Below are 25,726 nucleotides of genomic sequence, written 5' to 3'. Positions count from 1 at the left end.
GTATTACACAAGTTAAATATTATTTAACAATTTCGATTATACATTTACAGTTTGTTTGTGGGTATGTCTCTCGAAACCGCGGACATATTCTTAGCAAAGTGAGTTTAATAGCAAATGTATATATTACAAGTTTGGACTTATCGTGATGTTTTTGGGCAGGGTTAGGGTTTGGACTTATCGTGATGTTTTTGGACAGGGTATCACGTTTTAGATTTCTTCAGGATATGTACACCTGCCTGGTCCTGCAGACTATAAACACCTGATGCTCGCTCGCAGTCATGTGATCCGAATTTTTCTATGTTGTTGTATTTTGATTGTTAATTTAGAAAATGTACTTTATTTGTGTGTATACATGGTCAAATCATTAGACATTTCAAAATAGTGTTTCCATTCCGTTGTCTTAATATCAGTGCAAAGGTTATTGGATAGGTCGACCGTTAGCAGATGATGTCTGACCATGCAGTTGCATAGCTTAAAAAGTTAATGTGTGTATTGCATATATTTTGGACCGCGAAAATTGTTTCAAATATAATATCCAGCAAGATATTCATAACAAGTACCTCAAATAAACAAAGTTATGAACATTTTCATGTATATTAAAACAATTATATTTTCGAGATTAAATTAAATCAACTTCCCACTAACCGGCTATTATGAACATATATAGACAGATTAGAATGAAGCATTACTTGGTTATGTGACCCCATACTTATGTGTAGATCTAAGTCCCATACATCTATCGAAAACAAAATATTGGTATATTAATTTATTTTAGGCAAAATGTTTCAAAATTTGGTATTTTGACCAAGTAAGTAAAATAATCTGCTGTACTGTTCGTAGCCAATCGTGCAATAATCACACAAATTTGATTTCAAATTTGATAACAGGTTTAGCACCATCCAGGCGACCATACACCGTCAAAGTTCGACGGAAGACCAGCTAGGTCAGGTGTATCGTCTATCGGCGGGACTAAATCCTCACGGTATTCATCCAACCGTGTACGTAATGATTGTACTATCTCTGGATAAAGATCGGCGATGTTGTTTCTTTCCTCGGGATCATCTGTATTGAAAGAAAGACAGTGTGCTTTTAATTAGTTCAACCGATACTCATTTGGTACTCATACCTTGGAAATCGAAACACTTTGTGTAGTTCGGCTATTAACACAGTCTATAAGCAAGGCTACTAATGAAATTCTTGTTTTTGATGAATAGAATTCTGGCTCGATTGTTAAGGTTCATTGCTAATGACTACACAAAAATGTTACAGTCTGAAACTGAACTGTTGAATGACATTCATTAAAATTAGCTAAACGATTAAACAGTGTGCAATCCAAACGTTTGTTAGCTGTGGAAATTATTAATTGTTAATAATCTAAACAGATAAATAATATGTCTGATCGGACATGCAAGCTAAAGATATAGCCTACTCACGTGCGCTGTTATGTATGCCCCATCAGTTATCCTAATATGAAAAATGCACTACAGTGGCAATGTACATGACATTCTAGAGATCAGCTATTATAATAGCAACTTGTCAAACAGTATCTGTTTATATTTAGGTTGGCGATTAGAACTTTATTTTGAAGTAATTTATATATCCGTATGTGAATGAATATTTCACCTTACCACCCGACTAATCAAACTTAATATACGTTCTTCATACCTCTTATATTGAATAAGTATGTCACGTTCTCGGCGGGTATCGAAGTAGGTGGGCCAGGGAACCCGTTTGTCAGGGGGTCACCATAATTGAACCAACCATCTGAAATAAATATATACATTTACATATAATAGATATTAGATCACGCCACTTTCATTTGCGCAAAACTGTAAATCCAACAATGCCTCAAGTATTTATAATATAGTAATGGATCTTGTGGGATTTAAGTTACCTGATTGATTGGTTGTTCGAATCGGATACATTATATCCGGATTCCCTGTAATCAGTTTATAATCTCCAACTCTAGATACATACAAAACATACTTCAGGGTGAGATTGAATGCAACACATATGATAAATATCACCACATGTTCGTGGTATGTGGTATACGTAATGAATTAAATATTGTTTTGAAGCTCATATTTGCTTGATGACTAAATTAATCACTTATCCACTTTGAAATATACTACGTACTTTCATTATTAATCACTCACTAATTCTTAACAACATAACAAACATTTTTTTCTTTTAATTTTACATTTAATTTCGAAATTTCCAACAACAAATCAAAAGGGATACTCGCAGTTGACTAATATTCATTACAACTATATTGATTATTATTATTTAGGGCCAATCGATACACACAAGCTATCACATATATCCCTTGCGGAATGTGAGACAATACGGGTTATTGTATGACGAGAGTATAATCCTGGAAAGAAAAAAACGGACGACACAGTTCTTCATTACATATCAACTTGTTACAATTTGCATAGATTAAAGGGTTATCTGCTAAACCCCACATTGAATATTACTACTTACCTGATAGCAGCACCCGGGGAAGGCTCAAAATCATCAATATTATAGACAAAATCATTTCTTGGCGATGGTTTACCCATCGAGAATGTCTTCCACATATCTATACCGTCGATTCCTCGTTCTGCCGTGTATAATACAAACCATATTTTAGCAACCTCAATCTAAAATATTGTGTCCAGCATGACAATTACTCTTGACAAATATTTTAACAACTCACCAGATTTAGCCCCAGCTATTGATAGTAACGTTTCATGCAAATCGACCATGTGCCATAACCTGTGACCCGAAAGGTAACTTAGTTAAACAGAGGTGTGTCCAAAATTGTGAGTTTTATTTGGGTATTTCAAAATACTTCTTTCATCTCTATATAACAATTATGCAAAGTATCGATTTAATGGAAAAAATGCTACTATCAAGATCAAATATACAAGTATTCTGTATTGCTCAGCACCATATTTTTGGAATAGCATTTCATCTTTTGTCTTTCTACTGACTATCTAACTAACTATCTAACTCGATAACGACAAAATTAGGTTACCTTACATATGATAACACAAACATTATACTTATACGAGACTGTTAGTGCTAAACTCAGTCTTTAGCAACATTTCGAATTTGTAGTTGACCATCATTAACTTACTCATTATTTGTATATCCAGTCTGCGCTAACATACTCCCATGAATAAATGCTGGTACGCGAGTAGCGCCTTCAAACAACGTAGCAGCAATTCCCCGTAATGGCCAATTGGACCCCGACTGCGTTGCTAATGCTCCATTCTGTGTAAATAATTACAGGTAAATAAAATTATCTATGAAAATAGTTACGCAATGCAATCAAGAAAAGTGGCAGCGTCATATGAAATGCGTGTCCTTATGTGTATTATCTGAATTTTCCGATTTGAATGAAATGATTTTTACCAAAACATTTTGCCTCCAGAAAGTGAACACTTAACAACTTGTTGAATTACTAAATTCAATTTGCATATAGAGTATATTGACCACTTACGTCACTCATGAATATCAATAACGTATCGTCCCACATTCCTCTTGTCTTCAACGCATCCACCACAGTACCAACTGCATCATCCATGACAGACAACTTTCCTAAAATTGAGGGTTATGAAAATGGGTGGGTTATGAAAGTCCTACAACACTAGGATTGTGGACGCTCGTGAAGCAGTGAAACAAAGTTCATAGCATATACGTTCCAGTGGTTGTCCGCGAATATTTATAATGAAAAGATTATCTCAAGAATTCCGCAGAGTATGGACTTGTTAATCTATGTTCGATTCGCGTCTTCGTGCATACTATGCCATGATCCCATGGCCTCACCCTGACATTTATAGTTATGGAGAGATGCGGTCTATCCCATGGAAGTAATTTAATTACACTATAATCAACAACTATCGAGGAAAACATGACGAACTTCTTTAAATGTATTTAAATAACGAATAAAATTGAATTCTGAATACAACAAGTCCGCTATCAGAAGTTTTAACAGCATATGGCCAGTGATATAATAATAAATAAATAAATACAAGTTTATATAGCGCCTAGTATCCATCGCAGTGATGCTCAATGACGCTTAGTTTCACAGATAGGCTTGCTGAAACAGGTACGATTTGAGTTTGATTTTGAAGATGTTAACATTTGGTGCAGAACAGATGTCATTTGGTAATTGATTCCATAAAGATGGCGAGGAGTGGGCGAATGACCGGTCACCATAATTCTTGAGATGAGTCCGAGGTACGGCAAGTGTATGTTCTTACTTGAGCGAAGGGTTCTCTGGTTTTGGTTTTGTGAATAAGCTCCGATATGTAGGGTGGTGTCAAACCATGCAGTGACTTGTACGTTAGTAGTAAAATTTTCGAGTGTATCTTATAGTGAACTGGCAGCCAATGTAATTTACGAAGAACAGGAGTGATATGATCAAATTTTTTGGTACGTGTAATTAGACGGGCAGCACAGTTTTGAGCCCTCTGAAGCAGGTGTATCTGTTATTTAGGTAAGCCATAGAGTAAGGCATTTCTGTAATCCAGTTTAGCCATTATAATATAGTGAATGTGTTTAAGAAAGGTATGCTCAGATAGATGTTGGGGGCTGAGTATGTGTCTGATATGCATGTATATGCTCTGGCATGTACTGATGATGTGTTTACTGAACTGAAGTGAATCATTGAACATTGCAACTGAAATAACCTGTCGGTACACAAAATCACCTGAGGATAATTTAACATCTTACATAGTGAAATCATAATTACCTTACTTGTTTATTCAAATTTAAATATTTGAATAAACGAGTGAGTACAAACCATACCCAGGTGCCGGGTGATCTGCCGTAACTTCAGGCTATCAATCACCCCAAAATCAATCATCCAAAGTAGGGGGGGCAGCTAAATGTGTGTTTAACCAATAGCTAATCAATGTTGGGATGCAGCTGTGTGATGTTTAATGTCATCCCGAATGGCAGCACAATAACAACATCTCTACCACAACTAGACTAGAACATATCTTTCTGGGGAGCAAGTTTCTTAGGGCTAACAGCTCCTGTATGTTTATATGAAGCTTTGCTTTTATAGGATTCACACAACTAACTGTTTTTATTTAATGTGGGCTCCTAAGTAGTCCATAGTACTAGTAGCCAGTGTGGAATCAATAGATGGATCAGAAATTACCGCGTCAGGTTGGATACGTCATCACTTGGGGATGGCTAGAAATTGTGGGGTCTATGTCAGTCTCATCCCCGATGGTGACCCACATCGCTGGGCTATGATTACTAACACCAGTAATTGATGTACTCTGAATTCATTCCCACAAAACGTCATTGATACAGATCCACTTTATCAACTTTTGGAACAGCCACGTGACTGACATGCACAGAAATTTTGTGAAAACACATGCTGCAACATTGAGCCCGAATGGTCACACTTTGAGATGGTATCTTATTCCTCAAATCATGAAGCAAAATTATCAATGCCTTTGGGGTGAATCAGTACATTTAGGTACAATTTTTGAGATCAAATGATACAAGACAGTCATATTTTACTGACACCCGGGGATGCTAATTTTTCCAACACAGTGCTCACTCGAATCGTAAGCCCACTAGTCAATACTAAACACTAGAATCTGGTAAGGTAAGTATGACTGAACTAATGAAATCCTTGTTTTAAAAAAATGGTCCATATTCACAATAACGAATTTTAACTGCACATGTGAAGGTATTCATGGGAATACTATATGAACACCAAATAAACAAAATGAATCATGTTTGTTTTGCCCATTTACACATCGACATGGAAAATACCAGGATATTTTTAAAGGCACAGCAAAGTAAACTGATGTACAGATGAAATAATCTGCGGTATATTGCCGTGTCTGGGAGTATACTGGTATAATGGGACTGTTTCATATTAAACAACTATGATAGAATGTTGTTTGACAGTTTCTTATTGTTCCCCTTTTCCAACACGAATATGGATGTGTTAATGCTACTGCTTGGGCACTCCGCAAATTGGATGCCTCTCTACGTACATCCATCTATACATGGTAACCACAATACATACCATAAAATTTTCTTGTTCGGTTATCTGCAATATCAGAATACAACGCTTCATACTCTGGTGGAACCTGAGTGCACACACATATATATAAAAAATATAATATACACGTAAAATAGAAAAAAAGAGTTCTATATGTGCATATATAGAGATTATTCAATGGGTGACTTTGTAATATCGTATTTAATAAACTTTGTATTTGCTTGTTTGATAACATGCTGCAAGGTCATAGTTTGTATATCCTATTCATCACATGCATGCATTTGCAGCAGAAACTATTAACAACAAAATCTTAATTTGTACCTTATTTGCACACATGCTTTGCGCCCAGTGTATCGACTGCGATCAAATTAATCCAATATATGTTTTTTACGGATTTTAACACTTAATCAAATTGTTTACAGAAGGTTATTACCTCAAGACTCTTTGCTGGCGTATCCAAATTAAAGTGCAGGTATAATGGATATTCCTTGGAATGTCCCATTATTATCTCTGCTGCTCTTTCAGCAAGCATGAACTATAAAGAAAGGTAAAATGTAGATAAAACCTCACGTTTCGTTTTTTATGGACATTGCATGCTTTCCCTAATTTCTTATCAAAAGGTAAATTAATAAAATAAGTGAAACTGTTTATAGATTCGTATACAACCCATTCCAATGAAAAACACATGATGTCATCAACCGATAAAAATAAAATAAACGCTTATTGAACTATTCTTTTTTTCTGTACTCACTGTGAGATAGGTGTCATTTTTTTGAACAACTCCGCTGTTGTCACGGAAATCATCTAGAAAGTCAAAACAACTTAACAGTTTGGTTAAGTGACCTCGGCCCCTATGTCAATGTAAAAAGTGTCTACCAGGTCAACAACCAAGTTATGATGAAAAATTATATATAAATACAGCAACATATATAATAACGAAATTGGTCACCAGTACTGTATAGCCATGTAGAGAAAAGTTGTGATAGCGTAATGCACTCGTAAATATAGACTTGTGTGAGAACAGTGTCACTACAGTTGTCTATTTACTTTTAAGTGTTTTAAAAAACACGAGCTAATTTCCGCCAAACTTCCATTAACAACCCCATAACGTGCTTATTCTAGTTTAAATAAATATGACATATAAGCATAAAATCCCCTAGCAAAATAGATGAAATAATTATATAGAAACAATTTCAATCGCACATTCCTGACACTGTACTTTTATAGAAATATAACTGTGGCATGAAACTTGCACTGACAACCTGACTAAACAATGCAACCATTTATTTATTTATATGCTTGCATATATTCATGAATATATTATAATAAACACACATTGTTTGATGTAAATAAAGCAATGTTTTCAGTCCAAATATTTCATTACTCGCACTTCACTGATCTTACATCCTGATGCAAACATACTTGTCTCTTTAGTCCAATGTGAGACTCCACCTCCAAGTTGACCATAATGCGAGTCAAAGCCACGGCTAGTTGGTAGATACTCCTTCTTACAAAATCCTAAATGCCACCTGCAAAAAAAAAATGAAAGATTTTTATTGTATTTAGCTCCAGCAGGCATTATTCACATATTTTTTTGTGCCCGGCCACTACTTATTTTCTAGCCTATTGGAGACGGAAAGCAATGTAAATAATATATGATATGAGTATGTTTTTCATATAGTACCTAGTGTTTTTATGCATTATCTACTTACTTCCCGAGAGCATGAGTTAGATATCCAACATCTTTAAGACTTTCTGGTAATAACTTAAACTCTAATGAAAGCCCACTACGCTCAAGGCCGAGCATCATTCGATGCTGTAAGTAAAAAAGTCACACAAACTAATCATGATATTTATTTAATCAGAATCTCATGACTTAAAATTTATCATGAAATTGTTCAAATTTTTGTGTGTGCTAAAACGGCCCAAAATGACAGAATTTACCTCGTCCAAATGTGTATATGAATAGATTTTGCACATCGTACACTTTAATATATCACAAAACGAGGAAAATCGATGAACGTAAAGCACTATATAACTCCCATGCTATCTGCGTTGCAGGATAAAATGCGTTGCAGTAAAACAGCTCATTACCTGATTTCCAGTTTTAAACGGATATAATCCCGTCATCAGTGCACTTCTTGATCTGAAAAATGAAATATGCATGTACATCAGACCAGTAAGGGTAAAGCAGCACATTAGTAGTTGAATTGAAGCAAATCGCCAAAATTGAGAATGTACCTAAGAATTTGAAATCAAATCTTATACCGTTATGCATATTGATGTATTTCAGTTGACCAGCCATTATAACTACATTGCGTAATAGTAACAGTGTTATTACTTACGGTGTACATGTAGGCTGGGCATACGTCTGATTGAATATAACCCCATCGGCGGCGAGTTGATTGAGAATCGGCATCTTGAGATCTGGATTGTTCCATCCTACGTCATTCCATCCAAGGTCATCTGATAGTAGCAAAACTATGTGGGGTTGTTTGTATCCTAATATATTGATTCAAATAATTATAATTTAGCACAACCCGTAGTGTTGAACGTTTTCATTTCATCTTGATACCTTACATGGTATTTTCACTCTTCTATCTCAAAATAATGCATGGTGATAACATTACATTACATTATCAGTATGAGCATGGTAATAATATTAAAGTATGTTTTTAAAAGCGTATGGTAGGTATGTCATACCCAATCGTAGATTCTCAAACAAAAGTCGGATAACGAAAATTCACAATAGCACAAAACAAATGACTGACAATACTTAACAAAATAATCCACAAGCAGAAAAGAAAACATCATCTACACTACATATTCAAATCATTGAGTGATTTGTATTGAACATATATAGACAACTTAGATTGCGATTTGAACCGTGTGAGAAATGTCATATAAACAATTATATTAGTTTGAGATATATTTTTAATCAGAATTGAAAACAAATCGAAATATATGATGTTCGACGATAATCCCCACAACACTATTTCGTATTCGACAACAATAAAGAATTCGCATCTCTATGTCAACAAGTTTTTTTTTGTCATACCACGCGTTATTTTTGGTTTAGCCAAGAGCAATATGTTACATGGCTACATTCTTCATATCGACTATCTGTATGAACGAGATGTGCTGCTCAGTGGCGCCATTCATCCTGTATAGACCGATCTTGCAATGGTATATTGTACGTGCTCTATTATGTTGAGCAGAAGCCATTTTTTCCCTGTGCACATCCATTTTATCCATGGACTCCTGTGTATTTTATGGTATTTTTAATAATACATATTCAAATTAAAGTATTTATGTTATAATAACAATACTTTATTTTGCCGTTTTCTCTCAATACCTGGCACATTGTCGTTTCCTCCTTGACACTGACAAGGGTCCACGAGATCTGGCAAAAATAACAATGAGAAAGAAATGATTTTCTCGCGAAAAAGATTGAAATATTAATTTTGACACAAAAAACTATGAGTAATAGTATTAATATTGATATGAGTAATAGATTGCACAATTGCTCATGTGCACAATATTTCATGTCAACGTTCAGTTGTCACTGTAACTAATTACCACAAACGCTACTTACCAATGACGACTATTACTAATATCGCGATCAGTATGCTAAGAACTATCAAAGTGACCAATGATATGCCGTAGTTTCGAATCTTGTGTGAAGCTCTTGTGTCGTCCTTCTAAAAAAGAAGCGTATTAGTTTAATTGAATCATGATTGTGATTGTTTTGAGTGTTTAATGAATACTACGTGACATTGAATGTACTATTCAAATGGCAGCTGAATGTGAAAAGACTCATTTGTGATAGGCGATATCTGATATCTCTGGACGTCGCACTATGAGTAAATCGGCACAATATTCGCCAAGAAACAAGGTTTGATTATTAGCTTATAGGTTATTTTTATATGTAACCTTCAACACCTGTACGGGAACAATTGACTGAATAGCCACCCACAAACAATCTACAAGACCTGAGATGTATAATGCAGAACCTCTTCAACAAAAGTTGTTTAGTTCCTTTGCTAGGTTCTTCGAAAACCGCCATATACCATTCTGAATCCTCACAGATATCTGTACAGAACTTGACATATACATTAGACAAGTGATTTTGATACCAATGATCATATTCATATGAGATCATATTAACAACAATGATATTGTATTTAACAGCAAAACCCCATTGAATGTTAAGACTAATCGTTAGCAAAAATTTGTATTGCAACAATCATTGACACGAGGTCGAGGTCAACCTTCAAAATAACTTGTCATCTTCAGTGTAGTGTATTTTAGAAACTATAAACAACCAAAATACCAATCAAAGGAATTTACATTTTTCATTTCTTGTTAATATTCATTCCCAGTTTTATTTTTGTATTATATTTCTCCCAATTGGTACAAAACAATGATTGTTGTACCCGCAAAGTAATGTAATAGCCCAACTATCCCTCGTCCCGCGTAGCGACACGTCAAAGGCATACCCCGTCTGGTGTTTTTATTTACTGTTACGTAGGCGGGTATAAAACTTTATTGCCTCCACAACGGACACTGGGATATCTAGGACAGTTTTTGGGTATGTTGCAAAGTCTCTCGGTATTTGCTTAACGGGTGCGGGAGTGGGTGTATGTAAATCTCGTGCGCATACTGTAAAGGCTCAGACGACTACTGTACATAAATTTATGACAAATATTTTACAGCTGGAGCCACAGAACAGATGGTGTTACATGAATAGGCATATCAACATAACATTAGACCCATTGATTAACTCAAAAGACATTATACTCCTGCAAGAATGGTCACCATGCTATCACAAATAATCGGTTCATACTCAAGTTAATTAAAATATTACATGAACACAAGATTTGTTTACCAGAGCTAGTTTTCCTAAATAGTCAAAGAGGTAAATCATCTTCATTTAACTTTATTACATTTAAATTGAATGTTGTTTAATTAGGCATTGCTGTAGCTTGTGTGAGGCAGATGGTTCATGGCTTTGATGGTTACCCATAGCGCAGATATTCTCTCCGGATCTTTAGGAATTGTAATCGAGACAGTCGACATAAGTTGTGTGGGCACATAACAATAAACCAAAAGTGATTGAAAACACAAGAATAACAAAATAGAAAATAAACCGATGTATTCTTAAAGTGTTTAATAAGGACAGGGAGACAAGGACAGGAGATGTTTCTGGTTTTCACTTTTTAATCAAATTAATGATTTCCTTAGGTTATTCCGTCACATTCTCAGTGATTCAAAGTCGATGAGTAATTCCACACTGAAATACACACAAGTCATATTAGGTAGAGACTAACATAGCCAATCCACCTGTACATCTGTCACAGTGTAAGGCCTGCTTATTGCAATTGAGAGGGACACCCACATAACTCACACTGGACCAGGGGTTCTTTCACTCATAGAATGGGTTAGACAAGAAAATAGTACTGAAAATGAAATACACATACACCAAAATATTGAGTTAAAGCTCCCGACTTTAACACCTCTCAAAAGTGTGTATTGTTGATAAATCACACCAACTCTCATAACACGCTAGGAATTTCTTTAGGCAATAAGTGAACTTATTATCACTTTACTTCAACAGGGTTGCCGATTTTAACTCGCTGTTAGAAAATAATAAAACACTCAATTTTGTGTATTTCAAATTTATTCTTTTCAATCTCGCAAGTCTGAATTGGTGTATGCCCAATCGACATAAATTTGCTAAAAACCAGAGACAAAAACCATATCATATGCTACAGTAAATGACACAAACGTTATATGTTGCGTATGATCTTTGTAATATTTTGAGCGATTCACCATGTTCCAACTTTCCGCTGACGTAGCCTCGGGCACACTTTTCGATGTTGATTCCATGACCATTCGGATTGAAATGTGATTTAGGCAGAGATTTTAGTAGCTTTTATGGTCACTAGTTTATAGTCACAAGGTATACGACTCGATCTAAATATTACCAACTACTTAGGGAAATCAGCTTCGGCATTTGATCGAATAAGTCAACTGCTTAGAGCCCGTCTTACTAAAATGAGCTATTTTGCTAGTAGAAGAGTTTTGTAAACACTGGTTGCCGATTCAGTGGGAGTGATTTGCATAGACAGTTGGTCATTAGTAAAGAGAGGGCCATAAGTCGTCGATTGTATAACGTAGTGTCACTTATACAACTTGGGGTTATTCCGCCCATAAGTCAAATAAGTTGTAAATTCTAAAGTAAATATTGCCACACTTTTTATGGTGTACTCACCATTTACTATAAGTTTAAACTAACATTTTTCTTTTCACTGGACATCTCTGCACTAAAAAAGAAAGAATAAGTCGATTTAAATTCCATTGTGATTAAATAAAAAACATAATAATAAAACATCTTTTGTATATCCTTTGATCTCTTTTGGAAACGGACTGCAGTGGTAGGGAGTGCTAGTAATAATCGGTATATTACCCAACTGTACATGTTTTATTGTAGGCATTTTCTATAATAGATTTCATCATTATATTTTAATTGACAAGGTACGCAAGACACTTTCAAGTGTAGTTCATACAGCAGTCATACCTGTGTGCTGGTATATGTTAATTTAATACCATACCAATAAAATTGCATGGAAACACTATAAACAAATAGTGTGTACAAACTAATAATATATAATATTGTAGAACATAGTCCCGTTGCTAGTCTTGATACAGCACGTACATTGACATCGGACAATGACATGAACTGGCAGACTGAACTATAATACAGACTCTGATCGCTTTCAATCTATTATTCAATCTGTTATTCCGCCCCATAAGATAAATAAGTTGTAAATTATAAAGTAAATATATTATAAACCTCTCGTTTATGGCGTACTCACCATGCACTAGAAGTTCAAGCTTGGTGTTTGCATGAAAAACAACATCATTGCTAACAAATCATGAAAAATAAATTAGCCTCTGCACCTTTTGTTCTAATATCTTTCCACAAGATAGAATTAAATATTTAGATGTCTTGAATTATACTTATATATATTTTTACATTCACTAGTACTGTTCTGTTTAAGATATAAAACACGATGTTTTAAGTGCACAGCATTTTTATTCAGAAACACGTTAGGGGAAAAATTGAGAAATAGGATATGGTGGTTAGTACTATTTTTGTCTAGATTACGAATTTGCACAATAACAATTATTTTAAATGTTTGTATTTAAGTGATATTTCATTTAGACTACTTTTCTATTATGGGATAGCATCACCCATTTCAACAGAGTTTCTGTTATAATTATATAAGTGGAGTATTTATATACCTTCAATTAGTGCGCATAAATATTTCGGTTATCTCTCATCTATCATTGTACATCATTTCTTATAAAATACCTTTGACTGTTTTTTTATTCTCGTTGCTTTTTTGTCTTGATTGTGTATTGTTGCATCGCATGCTGCCTGTTTGTCGGTTATAACTTTTCTCTTATAGCCAACAATGATTGAGATAACATCTCAATAACATCTCAACCACGATAACATCGCGCAATGTAAATTTAGAAAATGCTTCTGTGTGTTGTGATCTTGTGGTTGTGTGCTTATTTTGTGAACTTGGCTTTCAACTCCATTGATGCTGAATGCTGAAACTATACCCATCATCTCATTTTTTATTGTGATGCGTTAATAACATCACGGTTTTATTGCACTACTAAGTGTGAATGTCTTGTTGTATGTGTCAAAATATCTGATTGTTGTATATTTCTAGATAATATGTTGTATATGCATATATGCACTAGCTGATTGTGCAGACAGAGTTGCTGTCTTTGAAAGCAGCATTAGCTCGGGAAGTGAAGCAAGCCACAAAGTCTAGCAGGTATGTATGGTTTTTGGTAGTCAATTCTAATCTTTATAAATTGCCTGTATGATGTCATAGAGCTTCAGCGTCATCGACAATAAAACCAATCTTGTAATATTGTAGCCCGATGACCTCAAGATTTTCCTTCACGTCACTAACCATGTGTCCGAGGTAATGAGGCGTAGCCATATTGCCTCTCTTGCCACTCTGTTTTTTCTCCGCGTTCAGTGCGAATAGATATAACCGGTTCGATCTGTCATCTAGATTGTTTTCCTGTCCAACTTTTTGGTCTGACTAGCTGTCACCTGCGTGGCAGCCGATGCTGTAGCTGGTAGGATAAGTCTTTCCTATTATTTACCCCCGTGTCGCCTTTTTGTGTGCATTGCCTTACAATGTGTTTGTTTGTGCTTGGACCAATCAAATCGATGGATTAACACCACAAATATACTGGTATAATATAATTATGTATACTTGCTACTGACAGATTTCTGTGCTCACATATGAGAAAATGCGAAAACTATTACCTGGTTACGTGAATCCATTAATTATGTTTTTATCTTTTCACACATTTACTTAATCAAATAGATATAGTTCTCATACTTGCAGCTACACTGTGAATTAGACAGGCTTTCATATTATTATATATTTGTTACACATGTTTGCGAAATGAATATGTGTTATGTAAGAAAAACACTTTACACTGATTTTCACTGCAGAAATTATTTATATTTATTTTTAACAAACCCAATATATGATTGGCTGTAACAAATATTACTTTAACGTGACCGTCTCAAACAAGATTCAGGGATATGTCAACACACAAATTACGTATACACGTTAAAAATTAAAGTTATATAATTAGAACCGTAACGATATATGTAATGATATGGTTCAATGGTATGCCCTTTTAAATGCATATAATTAAGAAATACATTTAAGCAATAGAAGATTTAAATTGTTATGATTAACCTTAGAGTAAATGAGTATTGCTGATGAGATTTACTTGATATATATTAATTTATTTTAGGTGAAATGTTTCAAAATTTGGTATTTTGTCCAAGTAAGTAAAATAATCTGCTGTATTGTTCGTAGCCAATCGTGCAATAATCACATAAATTTGATTTCAAATTTGATAATAACAGTTTTAGCACCATCCAGGTGACCATACACCGTCAAAGTTCGACGGAAGACCAGCTAGGTCAGGTGTATCGTCTATCGGCGGGACTAAATCCTCACGGTATTCATCCAACCGTGTACGTAATGCTTGTACTATCTCTGGATAAAGATCGGCGGTGTTGTTTCTTTCCTCGGGATCATCTGTATTGGAAGAAAGACAGCGTGCTTTTAATTAGTTCAACCGATACTCATTTGGTACTCATACCTTGAAAATCGAAACACTATGTGTAGTTCGGTAATTACACAGTCTAGAAGCAAGGCTACTAAGGAATTTCTTGTTTTTGATGAATAGAATTCTGGCTCGATTGTTAATGTTCATTGCTAATGACAACACATAGATGTTACAGTCTGAAACTGGACTGTTGAATGACATTCATTAAAATTAGCTAAACGATTAAACAGTGTGCAATCCAAACGTTTGTCAGCTGTGGAAATTATTAATTGTTAATAATCTAAACAGAGAAATAATATGTCTGATCGGACATGCAAGCTAAAGATATAGCCTACTCACGTGCGCTGTTCTGTATGCCCCATCAGTTATCTTAATATGAAAAATGCACTACAGTGGCAATGTACATGACATTCTAGAGATCAGCTATTATAATAGCAACTTGTCATACACTATCTGTTTATATTTAGGTTGGCGATTAGAACTTTATTTTCAAGTAATTTATATATCCGTATGTGAATGAATATTTCACCTTACCACCCGACTTATCAAACTTAATATACGTTCTTCATACCTCTTATATTGAATAAGTATGTCACGTTCTCGGCGGGTATCGAAGTAGGTGGGCCAGGGAACCCGTTTGTCAGGGGGTCACCATAATTGAACCAACCATCTGAAATAAATATATACATTTACATATATTAGATATTAGATCACGCCACTTTCATTTGCGCAAAACTGTAAATCCAGCAATGCCTCAAGTATTTATAGTATAATAATGGATCTTCTGGGATTTAAATTACCTGATTGATTGGTTGTTCGAATCGGATACATTATATCCGGATTCCCTGTAATCAGTTTATAATCTCCAACTCTGGATACATACAAAACATACTTCAGGGTGAGATTGAATGCAACACATATGATAAATACCACCATGTTCGTGGTATGTGGTATACGTAATGAGATGAATATTGTTTTGCAGCTCGTATTTGCTTGATGACTAAATCAATCAATCACTTATCCACTTTGAAATATACTACGTACTAGTACCGGTAATTTAAACTTTCATTATTAATCACCCACTAATTTTTAACAACATAACAAACATTTAATTCCCGAAATTTCCAACAACAAATCATAAGGGATACTCGTAGTTGACTAATATTCATTGCAAATATATTGATTATGATCAATTATTATTAATATTTAGGACCAATCGGTACACGCAAGCTATCACATATATCGCTTGCGCAAAGTGGAACAATACGGGTTATTGTATGACGAGAGTATAAACCTGGAAAGAAGAAAACTGACGGCGCAGTTCTTCATTACATATCAACTTGTTACAATTTGCATAGATTAAAGGGTTATCTGCTCAACCCACATTGAATATAACTACTTACCTGATAGCAGCACCGGGGGAAGGCTCAAAATCATCAATATTATAGACGAATTCTTTTCTTGGCGATGGTTTACCCATTGAGAATGTCTCCCACATATCTATGCCGTCAATTCCAGGTTCTGTAGTGTATAATACAAAACATATTTTAGCAACCTCAATCTAAAATATCGTGACGGATCATTGACAATTGCTTTTGACAAATCCTTTAACAACTCACCAGATTTAGCCCCAGCTATTGATAGTATCGTTTCATGCAAATCGACCATGTGCCATAACCTGTGATCCGAAAGGTAACTTAGTTAAACAGAGGTGTGTCAAAATTTTTTTTTGGGTATTTCAACATATTTCCATCACCTTCACATAAAAATTATGCAAAGTATCGATTTAATGAAAAAAAATGCTACTATCAAGATCAAATATAGAAGTACTCTGTATTGCTCAGCATCACATTTTTGGAAGAGTATTTCATCTTATGTACTTGTACTGGCGCTGACTATCTAAAACATCTAATTAACAATCTAACTTGATAACGACAAAATTAGGTTACCTTACATATGATAACACAAACATTATTCTTATACGAGACTGTTAGTGCTAAACTCAGTCTTGAGCAACATTTCCCATTCGTAATTGACGTTCATTAACGTACTCATTATTTATATATCCAGTCTGCGATAACATACTCCCATGAATAAATGCTGGTACGCGAGTAGCGCCTTCAAACAACGTAGCAGCAATTCCCCGTAATGGCCAATTGGACCCCGACTGCGTTGCTAATGCTCCATTCTGTGTAAATAATTACAGGTAAATAAAATTATCTATGAAAATAGTTAAGCAATGCAATCATGAAAAGTGGCAGCGTCATATGAAATGCGTGTCCTGACATGTATTATCTGAATTTTCCGATTTGAATGAGAAGTTAACAATTTTTACCAAAACATTTTGCCTCCAGAAAATGAACACTTAACAACTTGTTGAATTACTAAATTAAACTTGCATATCGAGTATATTGATCACTTACGTCACTCATGAATATCAATAACGTATCGTCCCACATTCCTCTTGTCTTCAACGCCTCCACCACAGTACCAACTGCATCATCCATGACAGACAACTTACCTAAAAGTGAGGGTTTTGAAAGTGGGTGGGTTACGAAAGTGATTTAACAATGGTCGCTAATGTTATCCAATTACACCCTGAAACAGACGATTTCATACGACACACCTGTCATTGTATCGCCATAATTTCCAGCATGTCGTAATTTTGCGGTTGTGCCCGAGGTGTCCACGTCCTACAATACTAGGATTGTGGTCGCTTGTGAAGCAGTGAAACAAAGTTCATAGCATATACGTTCTAGTGGTTGGTCCAGGAATATGTATAATGAAAAGATTATTACAAGGATTCCGCAAAGTATGGACTTGTTACGCTATGTTTGAATCTCGCGTCTTTGTGCATACTATGACATAATGCAATGGCCTCACCCTGACATTTATAGTTATGGTTATGGAGAGATGCGGTATATCCCGTGGAAGTAATTTAATTACACTATAATCAACAACTATTGAGTAAATCATGACAACCTTATTTAAATGTATTTTAATAACGAATAAAATTGAACTCTGAATACATCAAGTCCGCTATCAGAAGTTTTAACAGCATATGACCAGTGATATAACTTGTCGGTACACAAAATCCACTCAGGATAATTTAACATTTTACATTTAATTCATAATTACCTTACAAAAACAAATATTTAGATTTGAATAAACGAATTCGTTCATAGCATACCCAGGTGCCCTAAACCCTAAAAAAAAATCATCCAGAATAGGAGGGGCAGCAAATGATGATGCAAACAAGTTTATATAATAAGGACTACATGTCTGGTGAACCGGATCTGAAGTCTTTCTTCGGAATCCATATATTGGATGAAGTGTGGTCGAAATCAATTGTTTTGGACAGAACAGGAAAAAAGGAAGACTGCTAACCCCAACACTGAGAGTATGTCTAATGCTGGGGAATAGCTTTTCCCCAACAATGAACAATAAAACCAAACCAATATGCCAAACCAACTGAGAAAATAGACTCGTAAAAAGAAATCTGTATGATAAATGCTCATTTGTAGGGGACCCTCTTCTATTCTCATGTAGACTGACTACTGATCAGAGTGCTCTGTTTAATACATAATGGCCATAAAGATGTTCGGCGTCTACTCAAATACCATGGATGAACATGCTCGATTGACACCCGCAATGTTATTTAATGTGGGCTCCTAAGTAGTTCATGATCAGTAGGGAATCAATAGATAGATCTGGAATCCCCACGTCAGGTTGGATACGTCATCACTTGGGGATGGCTAGACATTGTGGGGTCTATGTCAGTCTCATCTCCGATATCGACCCACATCGCTGGGCTATAATTACTAACACCAGTAATTGATGTACTCTGAAGTTATTCCCACAAAACTCTATTTGAACCACTAGATCACTGATCTTATAACACTGAACACTAGCCTGTGTGGCTGTTGAAATCCATTCTTAGGAATCTGGACCAGAATTGGAAACAATTCATTGCATTTACCCAACAAATACAGAATCATATAATCTACAGGACGTTTGATAGTACAACCTCAAATTATGAAGCAAAAGCATCAATGCGTTTGGGATGAATCAGTAATTTAGGTATAATTTTTGAGATCAAGTGATGCAAGACAGTCATATTTTGCTGACACCTGGGGATGCTAACTCGTAAGCCCACTAGTCAATGCTAAACATTGGAGTTTAGTATGGTGAGTATGACTGAACAAATGAAATCCCTGTTTTAAATGTTGTCGTATTCACACTAAAGTATTTTAACTGCACGTGTGAAGGGCGCAATAAAGTAAACTGATGCAAAGATATAATAATCTGCGTTATATTGCAGCGTCTGGGATTATAATGGTATAATGGGACTGTTTCTTATAGAACAACTATACATGTTGTTTGACAGTCTCTTACTGTTCATCTTTTCCAATCGCAATATGGCTGTATTAATGCTACAGCTTGGACACGCAAATGTGATGTCCCTCTACGTACAACCATCTATACATGGTAACCACAATACATACCATAAAATTTCCTTGTTCGGTTATCTGCAATATCAGAATACAACGCTTCATACTCAGGTGGAACCTGTGTGTACACACAAATAAATAAAATTATGAAATACAGGTAAAATAGAAAAAAAATGAGGTTTTACAGTTCCATATGTGCATATATTGAAAATATTTATTAAACTAGTATAATGTTTTTTTTTGCTTGATTGATAAATAACATGTTACACGGTCATAGTTTGTATATTCTATTCATCACATGCATGCATTTGCGGCATAAACTATTAACAACAAAAATTTAATTTGTGCCTCTCATAGCGTTCTAATTATTTGCGATCAAATAAATATATATGTTTTTTTTACGGATTTTAACACTTAATTAAATTATTGACAATTGTAGTGTTTTTTTTACAGAAAGTGATTACCTCAAGACTCTTTGCAGGCGTATCCAAATTAAACTGCAGATATAATGGATATTCCTTGAAATGTCCCATTATTATCTCTGCTGCTCTTTCAGCAAGCATGAACTACAAAGAAAGGTAGAATGTAGATAAAACTTCGTTTTTTATGGACATGACATGCTTTCTCTAAATTCTTTTCAAAATGTAAATTAAAAAAAAGTGAAACTGTTTATGAAAACACATGATGCCATCAACCGACAAAAATAAAAACCGCTTATTAAACTATACTTTTTTTCTATACTCACTGTGAGATAGGTGTCACTTTTTTGTACAACTCCGCTGTTGTCACGGAAATCATCTAGAAAGTCAAAACAACTCTAAAGTTTAGTTAACTGACCTCGGCCCCCTAAGTCAACTGAAAACTGTCAACCACGTCAATAAACAAGTTATGATGTAAAAAGTAATATAAATACAGCAACATAACGAAATTGGTCACCAGTACTGTATTGCCATGTACAGAAAAGTAGAAATTGCGAAATGCACTAGTAAATATAGACTTGTGTGACTGGATTGTTGTATTTTTGAATACAAGTGGAGTCGAGTTTGTAAAGTGTCTATATTGTTTTTGTTTAGATTATAAATTTAACACACTTCGTAATAATTGCATGCATTGTACTTCAATTCCCGTATTTTCAGATATAAAATCACGCCTATACCTCATACTACAATTAAACTCTAATAGAAGTCAATTTAAAAACAACTATTGCGTTTGTTTAGTTTATAAGATCAAATAGAAAACAGCGTCACTATAGTTGTCTATTTATTCTGAAGATATCCACCATTCAAAAAACGAGCTGGTTTCCGGCAAATGTCCATAACCTAAAAACGCGCTTCTTCACGTTTAAATAATTTTGACATATGAGCATATCATCTCCCAGCAAAAAGATAGTATGAATACGTAGAAACACTTTCGCGACTTTGATACAAACTATAACTGTGGTTTGAAACTAAATCACCCAACCCTTGTCTTTATGCTCGTATGTAACCATGCATATATTATAATAAACACATATTCTTCGATGTAAATAAAGCAATGTTTTCAGTCCAAATATTTCATTATTCGCATTTCACTGAACTTACATCCTTGTGCAAACATGCTTGTCTCTTTAGTCCAATGTGAGGCTCCACCTCCAAGTTGACCATAATGCGAATCAAAGCCACGGCTTGTTGGTAGATACTCCTTCTTACAAAATCCTAAATGCCACCTGCAAAAAAATGAAAGATTTTCATTTTATTTAGCACTAGTAGGCATTATTCACATACTTTGTTGTGCCCGGCCACTACTTATTTTCTAGCCTATTGGAGACGGAAAGCAATGTAAATAATATATGATATGAGTATGTTTTTCATATAGTACTTAGTGTTTTTATGCATTATCTACTTACTTCCCGAGAGCATGCGTTAGATATCCAACATCTTTAAGACTTTGTGGTAATAACTTAAACTCTAATGGAAGCCCACTACGCTCAAGGCCGAACAGCATTCGATGCTGAAAGTAAAATAAAGTAACAAAAACTAATCATATTTATTCAATCAGAACATTATGACATAACATTTATCATGGCATTGTTCAAATTTATTTTGTTCCCAAACGATCCAAAATGACAGAATTGACATCGTCCAAATTGTATACATTTTAACATGTCATGAAACGTGGAGATTTGATCAACGTAAAGCATTATATAATTACCATGCTATCTGCGTTGCAGGATAAACTGCAGGATAAGTTGCAATAAAACAGCTCATTACCTGATTTCCGGTTTTAAACGGATATAATCCCGTCATAAGTGAACTTCTTGATCTGAAGAATGAAATATGCATGTACATTAATAGTTGAATTGAAGCAAATCGCCGAAATTGGGAATTGGAATTGTAAGAACTTGAAATCAAATCTTATACCGTTAAGCATATTGATATATTTCAGTTGATCAGCCAGTAACAAAGTTATTACTTACGGTGTACATGAAGGCTGAACATATGTCTGATTGAATATAACGCCATCGGCGGCGAGTTGATTGAGAATCGGCATCTTGAGATCTGGGTTGTTCCATCCTACGTCATTCCATCCAAGGTCATCTGGTAGTAGCAAAACTATGTGCGGTTGTTTGTACCCTAATGCGCTTAGAGCTAATTTAGGTTAAGCACAATATAAATACACTTCATTATTATTATTATTATTAGTGTATTGATTCACATTATAATTTATCACTATAGCATTATAATATCACTATGCGCATGGTAATAATATTATGGTATGATTTTAAAAGCGTATGGTGGGAATGTCATACCCAAACTTAAACAAACGTCGGATTATGTCAATTCACAATAACACAAAACAAATGACTGACAATAATTGATGAAATAATCCACAAGAAGAAACGACATGTACACTACACTACATCATTCAGAGATTTGTATTTAAAATGTAGAGAACTTGGAATACAATGCAATTTGAAGCGTGCGAGAAATGTCAGTGGCGTCATTCATCCATTCATCTTGCGATGGTATATTTTAAGTGCTCTATTAGGTTGAGCAGGAGCCATTTTTTCCCTGTGCACATCCATTGTATCCATAGACTCCTGTGTATTTTATGGTATTTTTAATAGATACATATTCAAATTAAAATATTTATGGTATAATACCAATCCTTCATTATGCCGTTTTCTCTCCATACCTGACGCATTGTTGTTTCCTCCTTGACACTGACAAGGCTCCACGAGATCTAGCAAAATTAACAATGAGAAAGAGATGATTTTCTCGCGGAAAAGATTAATGTTGACGCAAAAACAATGATTAATTGTATTTCTACATTCTGAATGATAGAAGATTGCACAATTGCTCATGTGTACAATACTTCACGTCAACGTACAGTTGTCATGGTAACAAATTACCCCAAACGCTACTTACCATTGACGTATATTACTAATATTGCGATCAGTATGCTAAGAACTATCAAAGTGACCAATAATATGCCGTAGTTTCGAATCTTGTGTGAAGCTCTTGTGTCACCCTTCTGAAAAAAGAAGCGTATTAGTTTAATGGAATCATGATTGTGATTATTTTGAGTGTTTAATGAATACTTCATGACTATTCAAATGTCAGCTGAATATGACTCATTTGTTATAGGCAATACTTGATATCTATGGACATCGCACTATGAGTAAATCGGCACAATATCCGCCAAGAAACAAGGTTTGATTATCAGCTTATAGGTTAAATTAATATGTAACCTTCAACACCTATACATGAATAATTGACTAAACAGCCACCCACAAAACAATCTACAAGACCTGAGATGTATAATGCAAAACATCATCAAGAAAAGTTGCATAGTTCCTTTGCTAGGTTCTTCGAAAAAATGACTTCATCCATTTTGTATTACATTTCTCCCAAATGGTACAAAACAATGATTGTTGTACCCACAAATTAATGGAATAGTCCAACTACCCCTCGTCGTGGTGACACGTCAAAGACATACCGCGTCTGGTGTTTTGATTTATTGTTACGTAGGCGGGTAGAAAACTTTATTGGGTTTACAACGGTCATTGGGGTATCTAGGACAGTGTTTGGGTATGTTGCAAAGTCTTTCGGTATTTGCCTGACGGGTGAGAGAGTAAGGTGTATCTTGTGCGCTCGCTGTAAAGGCTCAGACGACTACTGTGCATAAATTTATGACAAATATTTTACAGCTGGAGCCACAGAACAGGTAGAGTTGCATGAATAGCCATATCAACATAACATTAGACCCATTGATTAACTCAAAAGACATGATACTCATGCAAGAATGGTCACCATGCTATCACAAATAATCGGTTCATACTCAAGTTAATTAAAAGATTACATGAACACAAGATTTTTTTGCTCTTGTTTGCCTAAACTATTATTCCTAAATAGTCAAAGTGGCAGATCATCTTCATTTAACATTATTACATTTAAATTGAATGTTGTTTAATTAGGCATTGATGTAGCTTGTGTGAGGCACATGGTTCCTGGTCTCGATGGTTACCCATATCGCAGATATCTTCTCCGGATCTTTAGGAATTGTCGACATAAGTTGATGGGCACATAGCAATGAACCAAAAGTGATGGAAAACAAAATAGAAAATAAACCGATGTATTCTTAAAGTGGTCAATAGTAATACCATCAAGGCCAGGAGATGTTTCTGGTTTTCACCCTTTAATAAAATTAATGATTTCCCTAGGATAATTCCGTCACATCCTCAGTGAGTCAAAGTCGATGAGGGATTCTACACTGAAATACACGCAAGTCGTATTAGGTAGAGACTAACACAGCTATTCCACCTGTACATCTGTTACAGTGTAAGGCCTGCTTATTGCAATTGAGAGGAACACCCACAGAACTCACACTGGACCGGGGGTTCATTCACTCATAGGGGCAGACAAGAAAATAGTACTGAAAATGGAATACACGCACATCAAAATATTGAGTTAAAGCTCCTGGCTTTAATACCTCTCACAAGTGTGTACTGTTGATAAATCACACCAACTCTGATAAAATCTGGGAGCAGAACTCTGGCAATTTCTTTAGGTAGTCTGTGAACTGATTTTCACTTTACTCCTATAGGGTTTCCGATTTCAACTTCGTGTTAAAATATAATAAAACACTCAATTTTGTGTATTTCAAATTTATGATTTTCAATCCCGGAAGTCTGAATTTGTGTATGCCCAATCGACATAAATTTGCTAAAAACCAGAGACGAAAATCATATTATATGCTACAGTAAATGACGCAAGCGCTATATGTTGCATATGATCTTTGCAATATTTTGAGAGACTCACCATGTTCCAACTTCCCGCTGACGTAGCCTCGGGTACACTTTTCGGTGTTGATTCCATGACCATTGGGATTGAAATGTGATTTAGGCAGAGAATTTAGTAGCTTTTATAGTCACTAGTTTGTAGTCACAAGGTATACGACTCGACCTAAATATTACCAACTACCTATAGAAATCACATTCGGCAACTGGCATTTGATCGGATAGGTCAACCGCTTATTAGAGCGCGTCTAACTAAAATGAGCTATTTTCTTAATAGAAGAGCTTTGTGACACGAGTTCTGACTGGTTGCCGATCCAGTGGGAGGTGATTTGCATAGACAGTTGGTCATAATTAGTTTGTAACCTTTAAACAGAATGCCATAAACCGTCGATCGTATGATGTAATGACACTTATACAACCAAGTAGCCTTGGCGTTATTCTGGCCCATAAGATAAAAAGTTGTAAATTCTAAAGTAAATATTGTCAAACTCTAGTTTATATGGTGTACTCACCATGTACTGTAAGTTTAAACTAACATTGTAATTTCACTGGAAACTATGCACTAAACAGTCGATAGAATTTAAAAAAGAAAGAATAATCATCTCTTTTGGAAACGGACTGTAGTGAGTGGTAGAGAATGCGAGTAATAATCGGTACATTACCTAATTTCACATGTTTTATTGTAGGCATTTTCTATAATAGTTTTCATCATTATATTTTAATTGACAAGGTGCGCAAGACACTTTTAGATATAGTTCACACTGTGTGACAGCATTCATACCTGTGTACTGG

At 35.0% G+C, this 25,726-nt stretch overlaps 2 protein-coding genes across 2 annotated transcripts; both read right to left on the bottom strand.

The window, feature by feature from the left end:
• Positions 1–889: 889 nt before the first annotated feature.
• LOC146750417 (arylsulfatase B-like) lies at positions 890–14,046 on the bottom strand. The gene is made up of 15 exons (XM_085496697.1): positions 14,017–14,046; positions 9,615–9,720; positions 8,365–8,521; positions 8,114–8,165; positions 7,732–7,835; positions 7,404–7,548; positions 6,453–6,554; positions 6,044–6,107; positions 3,488–3,585; positions 3,122–3,258; positions 2,699–2,757; positions 2,485–2,602; positions 1,895–1,965; positions 1,666–1,764; positions 890–1,062 (listed from the first exon to the last, which is right to left on the bottom strand). Exons 1-15 carry the CDS (start codon positions 14,044–14,046, stop codon positions 890–892), a joined length of 1,515 nt encoding a protein of 504 aa, XP_085352823.1.
• A 955-nt stretch (positions 14,047–15,001) lies between these two features.
• Positions 15,002–25,019, bottom strand: LOC146750416 (arylsulfatase B-like). The gene is made up of 16 exons (XM_085496688.1): positions 24,957–25,019; positions 23,064–23,169; positions 22,112–22,283; positions 21,906–21,957; positions 21,542–21,645; positions 21,237–21,361; positions 20,402–20,454; positions 20,121–20,222; positions 19,711–19,774; positions 17,629–17,726; positions 17,257–17,393; positions 16,825–16,883; positions 16,609–16,726; positions 16,006–16,076; positions 15,777–15,875; positions 15,002–15,174 (listed from the first exon to the last, which is right to left on the bottom strand). Exons 1-16 carry the CDS (start codon positions 25,017–25,019, stop codon positions 15,002–15,004), a joined length of 1,596 nt encoding a protein of 531 aa, XP_085352814.1.
• Positions 25,020–25,726: the final 707 nt, after the last annotated feature.

The sequence above is a fragment of the Saccoglossus kowalevskii genome, chromosome 1, assembly GCF_978046115.1.
Source record: "Saccoglossus kowalevskii chromosome 1, keSacKowa6.1, whole genome shotgun sequence".
Classification (NCBI taxonomy): Eukaryota; Metazoa; Hemichordata; class Enteropneusta; family Harrimaniidae; genus Saccoglossus; species Saccoglossus kowalevskii.
The sequence above is the reverse complement of the archived record's forward strand: the minus strand, read 5'-3'. Positions and strand labels throughout refer to the sequence as shown.